The sequence below is a fragment of the Histoplasma capsulatum genome, genomic scaffold (assembly GCF_000149585.1).
Source record: "Histoplasma capsulatum NAm1 scaffold_2 genomic scaffold, whole genome shotgun sequence".
Lineage (NCBI taxonomy): Eukaryota > Fungi > Ascomycota > Eurotiomycetes > Onygenales > Ajellomycetaceae > Histoplasma > Histoplasma mississippiense.
Window position 1 is genome coordinate 3,036,646 of NW_001813981.1, and position 13,201 is coordinate 3,049,846.

Below are 13,201 nucleotides of genomic sequence, written 5' to 3' on the forward strand. Positions count from 1 at the left end.
AATAATTAATCATTTTCTTCATATCAAATTCAGTTTTTTCAACAATTTAGATATCAATTGAAAGTGAATATCAACATCAAATTCATTTTTTACAAAGCAGACAATCTCATTGTGATATGCAGTTGAATATATTTTAAAAAAATTCTTCAAATCTAATAAGATATTTAGTGTGATTTTTAATTTTATATTTCATGTTGAATAAGAACTTCTAACAGTTTTAAAACAGTGAATATTTTATTGAATTTGATATACAATGATCAGATGACATTCAATGATTTGCACAATCTGAGCAGATATATAATCATTGTTCAAAAAATGTATGATTTTATTGATGGTAAATTCACTGAGCTGAGGAGACATATTGACAGATTTGATGATAAAGATGTGTATTTGATGATAAAGATGTGTATTTGAATGAATTGAATGATATTTGAATGATTCTAGAGATATGTGGATATTTTGGTTATTTTTGCAGTGTTTTGCTAATATTTTTCAGGGGGTGGCAGAAAATTCTGTTTTCGCAAGCTTTACGTCCGCCACAATAGTTAGGCCACTGCGTTTGTGGTAAATAGTACGGTCTCAAACCACCCAAATTCCCAATATCCCCTCCAACAGTCCAGTCCAGCCTGCTGGTTCCATGGAATTGCTCCAACCCGAGTCCGACGGCCCCGAGTCGGACCAGGGCACTGTCGAGAGCTTCTCCCTGATACAAGAGGGAGGGCTTCTCACAGACAATAATCCCTCCGAGCTGATGCTAGACAGTAGGGCGCTAGCTCCGTTGCTTGTTATCAGGAAGCTTAGAAATCAACTCCGGCCAGGGCTCCTTGGAGAGTCTGCCAGCTTGGTATTCCTACAAGTATCATGACCTGGCACTCTGACGGAGCCTATATCCCCCGGAAAACGACCACAAGCTCTCCATACATATACATACACACATCCATATATCTATTTATATTCCCCTGGGATTGTTGTGAGAAGATTGGTGCTGTGGACCTTCCTGCTATTACCCCCGACCTACCACTGAGCTTGATGCGCCGAGAACCTCCTCAGTCCTACCCCGTTACCCCTGACCTGAATCGGTTCCTTCCACGCCAATGGAAGCGGAGACTACGTTTGCAGTAGAAGGAGATGAGCCAGTCCAATGGGTAGCTTCTTCTGCTTCCTCGCTTTGTTCTGCGAGGGCCCCCTCTATGTCTAGGTCACGGACCGTGAGCCCTGCTGTGCCAACAGCCCACCACCAGACTGCTCGTGGACAATGATATCCCAACATCGCAATTGGTCGAGAGCGGCAATTCAGGCAATCAGGACGGAACTCAGGATGCACTGTTGGAGGAGGAAAACGACCGCAAACCGTGGTGGAAACGTCCTTCTGTGAGCATATCCCTTTTGGCATTTTTATATACAGTGCCAGGCCATAAGTATTGGAGACCCCCACCAAAATTATGGTTCCTTTGGGTGGCAGAAGAGCAGTGGAGGTTGCCGATACTTACGGCCTAGTACAGCACCTTCTCCCGTTGCCTTTTATACTAATCTATTAATTGTTTTATATTCATTTGGATTTCGGGTAGATATTCTGGGTACTACCTCCACTTTTCCCATTCACGATTGCATTCGGGGGAGTCGTTGTGCCGCAGATAAATCTCGCCTTGACATTGATTTGCCGCCAATATCTATCCGACACGGCGATAGAAGACCCTACCTTTACTTTTGCTCCCGTCATCTTTGGAGACACGAACCCGCAATGTCGGATTCCCGAGATCCAATCCCGAGCCTCGAGACTTCAACTACAACTGAACTTAATATCTGGTATCCTCGCAGCCATCACAAGCCCGAGACTTGGGACTCTAACCGATGGCTATGGCAGAACTAAGATCATTGCCCTCTCGGGATTTGGCATGTTTCTCGGCCAACTTGTCATGGCGATGGTGGCGGCTCAAGATGGTAGGATATCGGTCAATATTTTGCTCCTAGCAGCGATGTTTGATGGATTGTTTGGATCCTTCACGACAGCGGTAGCTCTTACTCAGTCATACGCGGCAGATTGCGTACCGCCACATAACAGAAACGTAGCATTCGGATATTTCTATGGCATTTTATTTGGTGGCATTGCTCTGGGTCCCTTGCTTGCTGGATATTTCATCAAGTGGACGGGCAATATTCTTTACCTATTCTATTCCGTCTTAGGTTGCCTGCTATTCTTCATCCTATTTATGCTTTTCGCTGTGCCGGAGTCACTGTCGGAAGCTCGCCAATTGGCTAATCGCAAGAGTCAAGGGATAGGCCCTCTCAAGTTCCATCAAGTTCCTTCCTGGTCGCGAGGGGATTTTAATCCGCTGAACCTTTTGAAGCCCCTCTCTATCCTGTTCCCAAGCTCCACGAGCTCACTCGGCGGACGCTCCCTTCGCGAATTACGAATTAATCTCATAATCCTTGCATCCATGGACGCTGTTCTCTTCGGCGTCGGGATGGGGACTATGTCGATCATCGTGATTTATTCCGAGTACATGTTCGACTGGGGCAATTTTGAGTCTAGCATCTTCGTGTCCGTAGCCAGCTCTGTCCGAGTGGTTATGCTACTTGTGGCTCTTCCAACAATAACTCGTCTGGTCCGTGGCCCGCTTAGCCAAAGGAGTCAGGTCAACACTGGCTCCGACATGCTGGATATAATCATAATCAGAATATCTACGATAATCGATCTGATCGGATATCTCGGGTACTGCATTGTTCGGACTGGTGGGCTGCTGCTCCTCTCCGGCGCGTTCGCGTCGATGAGTGCAATGGCTTCGCCAACGCTCACGTCCTCGTTGACGAAGCATATCCCCGCTAATAGGACCGGCCAGCTGCTAGGTGCGCTTGGTCTGCTTCATGCACTTGCGCGCGTGGTGGCGCCGACAATTTTCAACTTGATATACAGCTCAACCGTCGGTACGCTACCACAGGCTGTATTTATGTGCCAAGTTGCTACATTATTTTCGATAGCGATGGCATCCTTTTTCATTAAACCGCATGGTATGTCACGGTAGTATCAATCCCCAAATCCCATTTTATATCCAATCTATTGACTGCATTGCTAGTATATATGGACGACAACTTTGAGCCACAAGATGACAACCTGGAGGCAGGAGAGCAAGATTAGTTGAGGATATGGTATCGTTTTGTGGAGTTCTTGTGACCGATTCGGTGTCCTTTTTCTAGTGCCCTCTCAACCTATCTGCACCAGCCAACCCCAGGATAACTTTGGCATAGATATCAGTACTCCATAAATCTAGGAAATTTCAAGTTGAAACTAAAATTCTGGGTTGATTTGGTCCGTTGGCTTCTGTGAAGATATTGATGCAGGTAAGTTTAGCTTTTTGCCCTTGATTTCCGGCGTTTTCCTGGTGGTGTTGGTGGACAGTAGACGAGGCAAATTTCCTTTCCTGTTTATATTGTTTTGCGACCTGAATTTCGTTCAGTGTAATTTTTTTCATTATGGCATTCGCACCTGTAAATACAGCTCTTGAAATTATAGAATCTACTTGTATGCAGCAAAAAAGCATCTTCTATACCAGTGGCTCAATTACAAGATCACGTGTTATCGCCAAGAAGTAATCCTATCTCCAAAGACTTAGACCCATCCGGAAAAAAAGTCATCGACAAACTCCCATGGAATTGCTGGCACTTTTTCATTTACATCAGGACCATCTCTTCCCAAAACGCCGCTCGTCACATTGCTCACTGTAGAAGCGGCCATTGCGCCTTCTATTCCGCCTAGGAAACCTTGGTCCATGGGTTTCGCTTGATGGATTGTCAATCAGACCTGGTTCCCGAACCTCCCTTAAACTGCCTTCCTCACAATGTTCCCCCGCCAATCCGCTCGAACTGGGGTTCCGTCTCGTAATGCATTACGTGTTCTCCGACAACTAGCTTTTGCTGGGTCAGCCATTGGAGCCATTGGTGGTTTCTGTGCCGTCGGAACTATTACCTACGACCTCCATCGCCGGGTTCGGTTTGCCGAACGCATTGTCGAATCCAAGCGAAGTCTCCAGACGTCATGTCCAAATTACAATGCTGGCGCTGGAGCTGCGACTGTAGCCCAAATGATGGAGGCTGCGGAAGCTGGCAAGTTCCTTGGTCTGGCATCCTTTAAGAAGAGAAGCGAGCGCCAAAGGCATCAACTTGCCAATAGCCCAGAAGCGAACATGGATCGTGCAGATGGTGCAGACCCTCGGGAATCTCACACGACGGGAGTCAGTGATAATAGCATTGATGTGGCCAACGAATCTTTCGAGACCGCCGGTCAAACTCCACGTGAGGCCTTAAAACCCCCCGTTCGCTCGTCAGCGATCAGCCAACCTCAAGGCATTGTTCAAGTGCCCCCTCAGCCATCATTTTTCTTGAATAAATATAAACCTAAATTGAAGAGCCGCAAAGAAGTGCGTACGGATCTAGCCTATTCCATGAGTGTCCCGCCAGAATTTCGAGAAAAGTACCAAGATTTACCGCCGAGTGACCCTTCTCTTGCCGTGCAGAGACTTTTGGATCACCACATGCTTGATGAAGCTACTCTAAGATTTTTACGTGATGCGAATGCAACTTTGAAAACCAACGAGGAAGCCAGGAATGACATTGCTGTCCATCTTTTGTACACAAGTTTGCATAGAAACAGGATCCACCTCGCACAGAAGCTCTTCAACTGGTTCGAAGTAAACCAAAAGCTCACTCCAGCGTTATGGGAGATCATGCTGTTGGCGATGTGGAAAAATGGGAGGTTTGAGTCGTTAGCGACTCTATACCTAAAATATGCTAAAGAGTTTGAACTCACTCCAGTATTGTTGAGGGTTGTACTTAAGTCTCTTATCAGTTCGCACCGATTATCCGAGGCTAAGACCGTGTTATTCAAATACGTCGGAAATGATACGGACTGCGGCGCATGCGGAATATATCTTGGTGGGCTGTGGAGCAGAACTCGAAGTATCGTCCTCATGGAAACGCAATTTCGAAAATTGCTGGACACTTTGGCATCTTGTCGAATCTCCCCTACGGAGAAGCTTTTCGACCCCTTGCTGGGCGCATATGTCGAGTTTGGAATGTCCGACAAGGCTGATATGCTCGTTAAGACTATGCAAGACACCTACAATATCCCGCTCAAAACGCGAACGCTAGGACTCGTTGCGTACGGAAAGGCAGTGAACTGCGATTGGGATGGGGTAAGAAACACCTTGGCACGGATGCATGAACTTGGGCTGTCAGCAAAAGATCCATTTAGATTCACGCAGATGTTCCACCGTGTTTTCCTCGAGTTTTGGATTGCAAATTCGGGGAATGCAATTCACCAGTTCGTTTTCGATGCAATCAATACCTATGGGCTGGTACCTGACAAACTGCTTTTCGATCAAATCATCAAAGCCATTATACAGAAAGGGACTGTGGAAATGGTAGAGGAAATTTTACAAACGGTGAAAGAGAAGGGCTGGAAGCTCAAACTGGAACGACCGTACTTCATGGAACTGCTCCAGGAAGCGCGTCTATCTGCAAAATGTAGCCCCACTGGTTTATGGCGAATGTTCCGTGCGACTGAACAGAAGTATGGCTACGCAGCCACATCCCGCCAAGTGCTGGGATATGATGCAACTTCGTTCCCACTCAATGAATCGGAAAAGAAGCCCAATTCACAAGAAACTGCAGCTATGTGGCGACGAGCCATGTCGATGCCAGAGTCTTCAAGACATATAAGACAGTTTACACCGCTACATACACAGATGATGTATTTCATAAATGCCGGAAAACCGGAATTATCCTTAACTTCCTTCCAAGATGCCAAAAAATCCGGTATGATCATGAAACATCTACACCTAGATTTGGCCGTGACTGCCAGTATTCTGCTCCACGGAGATACACGGGATGCGAAAACAATTCTGCAGGAATTCGAGACACTGCAGCTCCCGAGCAAACCTGTTACCTCCCAATTCTTCCAGGCGGTAATACAAGCAAGCGAAATGGGTGAGATAGAAGCCGTAAAGATGGCAGTCTTGAATTTCTACAACATCCGACAACAGAAACTCCTGCCTGTTAAGCACCACGCAGCGTCTACCGTTGCAGCTCGACTCCTGGATATCGGCAATAACGCTGCAGTCCTTGATATGTTCCGGGCAATCAACCAATCCAAATACACCGCGTTTGCACCATTCGATCCCGTTGCGATAAAATTCATTGCCAGAGCATTTTATCGCTCGGGAAACTTCAAGGGCGTTAGGTGGGCGATATTTACGGGGCTCAAACGCCCATCAGCAGTCAACCGCGATCTTTGTGATGAGATCAGTTTCATTGTTTCAAGATCCAAGAATATCTATCCCCTGCCAAACAACTATACGAGAGAAAGCTTCAATCGGGAGATGGCTCATATCTCGAAATTGGCACGGATTCTACGTCACACATTCAAGGCTAGAAAATTCGGACCTGATCGCTTTATTTCGTTCCCGGAGGCCATAGAAATGTTGAAGGGCCAGGCCAGTACGCCTGGTTCGAACACTGGCTCCGGTAACGGCCTGGAGAAGGGTCCACAGCTCAAAGGTTACAAATTTGAGGATTTACGGTACACGGATTATATTGTCAGGAACTGGAAGGAGCGTGCGGAGTTGGAGAAATGTTTCTCGCCAGATGCGGCCGAGGAACGGGATTGGAGTGAAAGTGGCGTATTTGCAGACGGAGCCGAGGATCCCTTCGAGGAGCCAACTATGGAGGAATCCGCGCGGCTTCGTGTCGTATGATCCATCGAGATGTCCTTTCCTGTTTCTGTATATAGTAAAGTTACTACCCTGGGCGTTTAGAACGGTCATTTTCATTCTCATATTGTTTTTTTCAAATAAAATGCATATCTTTCCTATCTATCTTTCCACCTTCTTGGCTTTTCATTTTCATTTTCATTTTCATTTTCACACTTTTCGTCTCATCCTGTTTCTTTTGGCCGAGTCAATAGATAATTTTGTGTCCACCGTACCTAATGGAAATGTGGCAAGTGTTCAGGAATAATTCTAAACCTGTTCTCAGTCAAGGCCGGAGTTTTTGTTCCCGTAATGAGCCACTGGCTTTGATAGCACCATATAATCTTTAGTGATAATTAGCAGCGCACCACTGGCATCACCAGTCTCGTACGACGTTCCGTATCGCTGCAATGGTTGCACTAGCAAAATCTAGCCAGGAACATTCGGACAATCACATGCTTGGAAGCGGCGTTACTAAAGTTGCCAAGTCGATGATTAATCACTATATTCTCGTTTTATTGACCATGCCACCAATCACAAGCAGGCATGTATCTTGCCAACTTTTTTTGAGTGGGAAATTTGTTCCCAAGCAATTATCCCAGATAAAACTTCTGCTGGCCTGTCACCCCCTATATCTAACTCTAGAAATTATGCTGCTGCTACGCCACCCATCCTTATACACCGTTAAGATACCTTTCTGATTCTCGTCTCGACTCGTGCGGAATTGTACCCTCGTTCGCATTCCCCACAGCATGGTCATGCCTCCCCAGTTACCTAACGGAAATGGCGCTCTCAAGACCCCAAGAGTGTACTCAGATGAAGGCGAACGACGGCGGTGCGAGGACCATGAGGCAGACGTTGTAATAGTGGGCGCTGGAATTGCTGGTTGTGCTCTGGCTGTCACATTGGGAAAGCAAGGGCGCAGTGTGCTTCTTCTCGAGAGGTGGTTGAAGGAACCAGACCGCATCGTTGGTGAACTATTACAACCAGGAGGGGTGCGGGCGCTGGATCAGCTGGGGCTGAAGCATTGTCTAGAAGATATCGATGCCATTGAGTGTCATGGCATGGACGTGATATATCATGGGAGCGAGGTACCTATCCGGTATCCCGCGGATGAACAAGGGTCGCCGTTCAAAGGCCGTTCTTTTCACCATGGTCGCTTCATCATGCGCCTGCGCGAGTCAGCGAGGGCGACGCCTAATGTTACCATTGTTGAGACTACGGCCGTTTCAGTCATCCATTCGTCAACGGATAATGAGGTTCTGGGAGTCCAATGCACCACCAATGGGCAGAAGGATTACTTCTATGCCCCGCTGACTTTCATTGCGGATGGATACGCTTCCAAGTTCCGTAAACAGTACCTCCCTACAACACCTCGAGTGAAGTCAAAATTCTGGGGCCTGGAGCTTATAGACGCAGAGCTTCCGCGGAAGAATTTTGGCCACGTCGTATTGCCAGACGGCCCTCCTGTCCTGCTCTATCAGATCGGTACACACGAGACGAGGATATTAGTCGATATCCCCGAAAACCTACCCTCTGCGTCAGTTGAGAATGGCGGCGTCAAGGGTCATCTGCGGAAGGTTGTCCTGCCCTCCCTCCCTAAATGTGTACAGCCTTCCTTCAACAAAGCGCTCGAGAAAGGGGGCCTACGATCTATGCCCAATTCTTTTCTCCCCCCTACCACAAACAAGACGCCTGGACTAGTATTTCTGGGCGATTCGCTGAATATGCGACACCCATTGACAGGTGGAGGAATGACGGTTGCGTTTAGCGACGTTGTCCTCCTCCGCACACTCCTCAGCCCTGAGAACGTCCCTGATTTCTCCAATAAACAACAAGTCCTGAAACAAATGTCTAAGTTCCATTGGGAACGAAAAGGGTTGACGAGCGTCATTAATATCCTGGCGCAGGCGTTATACAGCTTGTATGCTGCAGATGGTATGTGTCCTTCCATGTTTTTCTGTATCGGCATTTTTAACTTACCTGAACCCTGTTCTCTCTCTCTACCCTAATTTAAACTACCAATTTCCCGCCTAACTACCTTTCGTATAGACCCCTACCTTAAAGTGCTCCAACAAGGCTGCTTCCGCTACTTCCAGTTAGGCCAGGTAGATGGCCCCATCGGCCTTCTTGCAGCTGTCACCCCAAGGCCATGGGTTCTTCTTCGACATTTCTACTCCGTCGCTTTCCTCTCAATATGGGAGTTCATCCGCAGCCAACCAGGCTATATGTTCCCTGTAACATTTGTCCAATGCTTTATCGTCTTCTGGACAGCTTGTCGAGTTATATTTCCATATATATTCGCTGAGCTTCGAAGTTGAGAAGAGCAAATATAAAATGGAAGGGGATATGTACGATGCATGCAAAAAATGTTTAGATGTTCCTATTAGGAAGCGCTGTGATCGCGTCGGTTGCGGAAGGATTAATATTTCGAGTATGTATACAGGTAGGAATATCTTCATTACAACCCAGAGAAAGACATAAATGTCTCGCATTGCCTGCCACCTTTGGAAATTTCATGTTCTTGCGCGTCAAGATTCCTCAGATCTTTTCTGTAAATGCATATATACTGTTATCTTGAGATGTTTTTCGGCGTATGGCCGTTCTATATTCCAGCCACCACACCCTCTAATCCTCTCTTGTCTTCTTCCCCTATAGCGCCATCCAACAGAAGTCTTTCTCAGGATGACTCCGGGTTTCTGCATTTTTATTTTTTTCCCCTCATTTTCTGTTCATGTGACTCTGCTAATATTAAGGTTTGTTTAAATGACTTGCACTTTTCATAATATATATTATAATAAAAAATCTGTCTCTTTTTTCTTTGGCTTTCGTCTTCTTTGGCTTTCGTCTTTCTTTCTTCCCCCCCTTTTTTTTAATGTTTCTCTTCATGTTCCCCATCCACGATTGTATTGTACTGCATTCATCCACCTCAAATCTGAATTCCCCCGGTACGAAAGACCCCCCATAAGGTATCGACTCATCTCCTTCCGTCTCCAATTCCTCGTGTCATCGTTTTGTGTTGTAATAACTTACCTTACTTGATATGTGTGCTTGACAAATACAGTTAGTCTACAGAGCAACCAGTGAAGAGGGTCTATATTGCACAAATTTTTCTACAGTGGTGCCATTTTATAGCGGGTGAATCTGATTTCTGAATTTTGGCCATTTTTATTGTAGATATAATCCTGTGCTCTTCTTAAACTAAAACTATTTCAGCTAATGGGAGAAAGTTTCATGCAAACGAGGAAAGGAATAGAACGATGGTAAAACAACTGAAGAAGATAAATAAAAGACACAAGAGAGAGAAAAAAAAGATAAAGAGAGAAGAAAGGAATAAGCAAAAACAAAAAAACGCCCACGGTTCTCTGGATATGATAGTGTGAAGTGGTGGTGTTGACAAAAATTAAGCAGTGCGGGAAAAAGAAAGAATAGAAAAATAGCAAATGGAAATACAGAAGAATAAAGATTGAGACAAAAGGCATATATAAACCCACACAAGTACACGAGCAATTTTTGACGCTGACAACAATGATAAACCTGACGCATCCAAGTTGAAAGGAATGGCACAAGCAAACGGACGAAACACATTTGAAAAAGACAAAATAGTAAAAAAAAAAAAAAAAAAAAAAAAGGTTACAAAAAATGGAAAACAAACTGGACAATCCAGTCATAACGTCAAGGCAAAATAGAACACCAGTATGAGATATGAATAATATTCGTACTTAAAGAGTAAAATGGCACCACGGTGACAAAAAGGGGAATCCGACCTTGAAGAGCAGCAGAAAGCAGATTACAATAACAAGCTCAGTTAAAAAGAAGCATCAAAAGATTGCTTCAAAAAGGAAATTTTAAAATATGAAAAAAGAACAAACTCCACCATCTGGATAGACAAAAAAAGGAGTAACATTTCTTTGGCTCTCTTTTGATTCTTCTGAGAACTAAAAATGGCAAAAGAGAAAGAAAACCGAGAAAACATGTCAAGAAAGATCTGAACAAAACACGCACGTTTCATGACTGCAGAAGAGGAAATAGGTAATAAGAAAAACAGAAATAAAAGACGAAGGGACAACCGTGGTGATTTCTCGCAGAAATGATTTGTTCTCCATTCCTAATCATTCTTTCCATTCTCCTCGCTGTCATCTTTGTGAGTTCTGCTCACTTTGTGTCACCCTTTCCCATTCAAAGTAACCGATACAAGTAATATGCTGGTCTGTTAACACGATAGAGTGGTGGACCAACAGCAGGATCTCCGTTCTATGTTTTCTTTTCCGACTCAGAAAAATACCACACATTGAGTGGTACGTAATAAGATGAACAAATAACTGTCAATTGAACCTGAGACAGCCGATACCACATCGTGCGTCCAAGAGCCACTTCGTAGAATCCTCGTGTTATCGAGCTGGATGAAGGAGAAGAAAGGGGTGCTTCGTCACACGCGAGGCCGCACCAAACATGCGACTGGGCTGGATGAACTCTCGTCTACGGAAGTCGGTATTCAGTTGCTTTAAACTGACTTGTACAGAACATATGCAGTACACACAAGAGAAACGCATGAACGAAGCAAAGTACTGAAACAAAAATTCGAAGTTGAGTTTGTAGGTATTGAACGCAACCCCAGGCGATCATAATCATAATTAAAACACATCCACGCATATCATAATCTGGAAAGTATGCAACGCCCACAGTTCATAGATAATTTTGTTCCGCCTCAGCCGCCTTTTCTCAATGACTCGTCAGCTGGGAGAGGCTCGACACCATTGGAAAGGCTGTTGTGTACCGGTTCAGCGGGGGTTTTGTTCCCTCTTTTGTTCTTCTTCTTCGTTGTTGTTTGCCAACCCGCAGAGCCTGATCCAGTGGGTTGATGTTCGTTTCCACCGGCTCCGTTGGTGGATGATGGAACGCCATTGGGTTTTCGATGGTGGGCTTCTGTTTGTTTGTCTTTATTATTTTCCAATTGATGTTGAGTGTTGACGGAATCATGTCGGCCCCGCTGTCTGTTCCTATGACTCGACCCATTGGATCTATCGGAATCTACACCATTTACTCGTCGCTTTGTGGTGGGCGAGACGGTTCGCGTTTCCTTCACCGGGGAGAGAGCAGACAGTGGGTTAGATGACTGGACATGGTTATCATGTGGACCATGTTGATCTTTGTCAAGCAGCCCATTTTCTGCTCTGTATGCGTATTGTTTAGCTCCCTTGTGCTGGTTCGTTTTCATCTTTACATACCAATCAGATGAGCGACTAGTATCGGATATCTGATACCTTTGGAGCCGCTCCGATAGGGTGAGGTGACCGTTTATCGCCACGCCCTTTGTGTTGGTAGAATCCCAACCGTTAATGTGGTGTTGTGATTGTGTGGCTTGTCCACCCCGTCCATAGGCTTTTTCGTATTCCTCATTATAAGGGGCATGGTCCGGAAATCCTTGAGAAAGGGTATCTGATGGACTTCCAGAAGTATCAAATGGTCTATCCTCGGATGCAGAAGTACTGAAACTCATTGGCGCGAAATGATCCAGATTTTCTGTGGACAAAGAGTACTCACGGTCGTTGATCGGAAGGGAACCATCAACTATGAGTGGACCTCGATCTTTTTGTGACTTGGGTCGGCCACATGGTGGTGTATTTTTCGAATGCTTGATATGGTCATGTACATGCGCATGTTCCGTGGAGGGAATGGTCTTCTCAATAGAAGTTCCCATGGAGTTATGGTAGTCTGCTTGATTCCGGAGATGTGAGAACAACCCACTGTTTTGGATTGCCAACCCAGTGGCGATAGAGTGGGGAGTTGTCATTGGCAGATGAAGGGTTGCCTGAGATTGAGGGGAGTCTCCTAAATAGTACCCAACGTACTCTGAGGCGCGACTTTCGTCCATATACGATCTTGAAAACATAGGAATGCCGTTGGTGACAGGTCTTTCGACCTCGGCACCTGCCCGCTTTGGAGAGGCTGGTGACAGTTTTGTGTTGGGCGTATGGGGAGCTTCACCTAAAGGTACGGGCTGGTATATGTTTCCAAAATTTTGTACCACAGGAGATTGCAAAGGTCGCGCTGGTTGGGATTGAGCTCGCAGTGGTCCGCGAGGAGATCCATTAGCAACAGATGATCGTCGATGATTACGGCGAGTATCAGGGGCGGAGGGAGCCGTCGAGGGCGATGGCGGGTCTGTGGTAGCTCCCTGGAGAGTGGGAATGGGTATTGGGATGAATGAAGGGTTGTAAAACACGTGCTGTCGGAGGGGAGCGGTTAAAGGCGGGTGATTTACAGTTCCAGCTCGGGCTCTTGAATTTTCATCTGGACCGGATGCATCTTGCTGGAACGGGAATTGCAAATATGGTTGTCGAAGTAGTGTGGGAGGTGCCCTGCCACTGATGAGCGCTTGGTTTTGAAGTTGCATGCGCAACTCTTGTTCTTGAGCTTGCAGAATTTGTATTTGTTGATAAAGATGATCATGCAGC

At 45.8% G+C, this 13,201-nt stretch overlaps 4 protein-coding genes across 4 annotated transcripts in view; 3 read left to right on the plus strand and 1 right to left on the minus strand.

The window, feature by feature from the left end:
* Positions 1-1,442: 1,442 nt before the first annotated feature.
* HCAG_02955 (predicted protein) lies at positions 1,443-3,136 on the plus strand (the record flags this gene model as incomplete). Its single annotated transcript, XM_001542734.1, has 4 exons — positions 1,443-1,496; positions 1,569-2,925; positions 2,980-3,009; positions 3,075-3,136. The coding sequence occupies 4 exons, from the start codon at positions 1,443-1,445 to the stop codon at positions 3,134-3,136; spliced, it is 1,503 nt and encodes a 500-aa protein (XP_001542784.1).
* A 700-nt stretch (positions 3,137-3,836) lies between these two features.
* HCAG_02956 (predicted protein) lies at positions 3,837-6,749 on the plus strand (the record flags this gene model as incomplete). The annotated part of the gene is made up of 2 exons (XM_001542735.1): positions 3,837-5,189; positions 5,400-6,749. 2 exons carry the CDS (start codon positions 3,837-3,839, stop codon positions 6,747-6,749), a joined length of 2,703 nt encoding a protein of 900 aa, XP_001542785.1.
* A 746-nt stretch (positions 6,750-7,495) lies between these two features.
* Positions 7,496-9,064, plus strand: HCAG_02957 (hypothetical protein; the record flags this gene model as incomplete). Its single annotated transcript, XM_001542736.1, has 2 exons — positions 7,496-8,681; positions 8,796-9,064. 2 exons carry the CDS (start codon positions 7,496-7,498, stop codon positions 9,062-9,064), a joined length of 1,455 nt encoding a protein of 484 aa, XP_001542786.1.
* A 2,387-nt stretch (positions 9,065-11,451) lies between these two features.
* HCAG_02958 (predicted protein) overlaps positions 11,452-13,201 on the minus strand; it is a gene marked incomplete at both ends in the record, with an annotated part of 3,662 nt that continues 1,912 nt past the window's right edge. The window contains one exon of the mRNA XM_001542737.1: positions 11,452-13,160. Within this exon, the coding sequence (XP_001542787.1) occupies positions 11,452-13,160 (1,709 nt within the window). The remainder of the gene's footprint in view (positions 13,161-13,201) is intronic.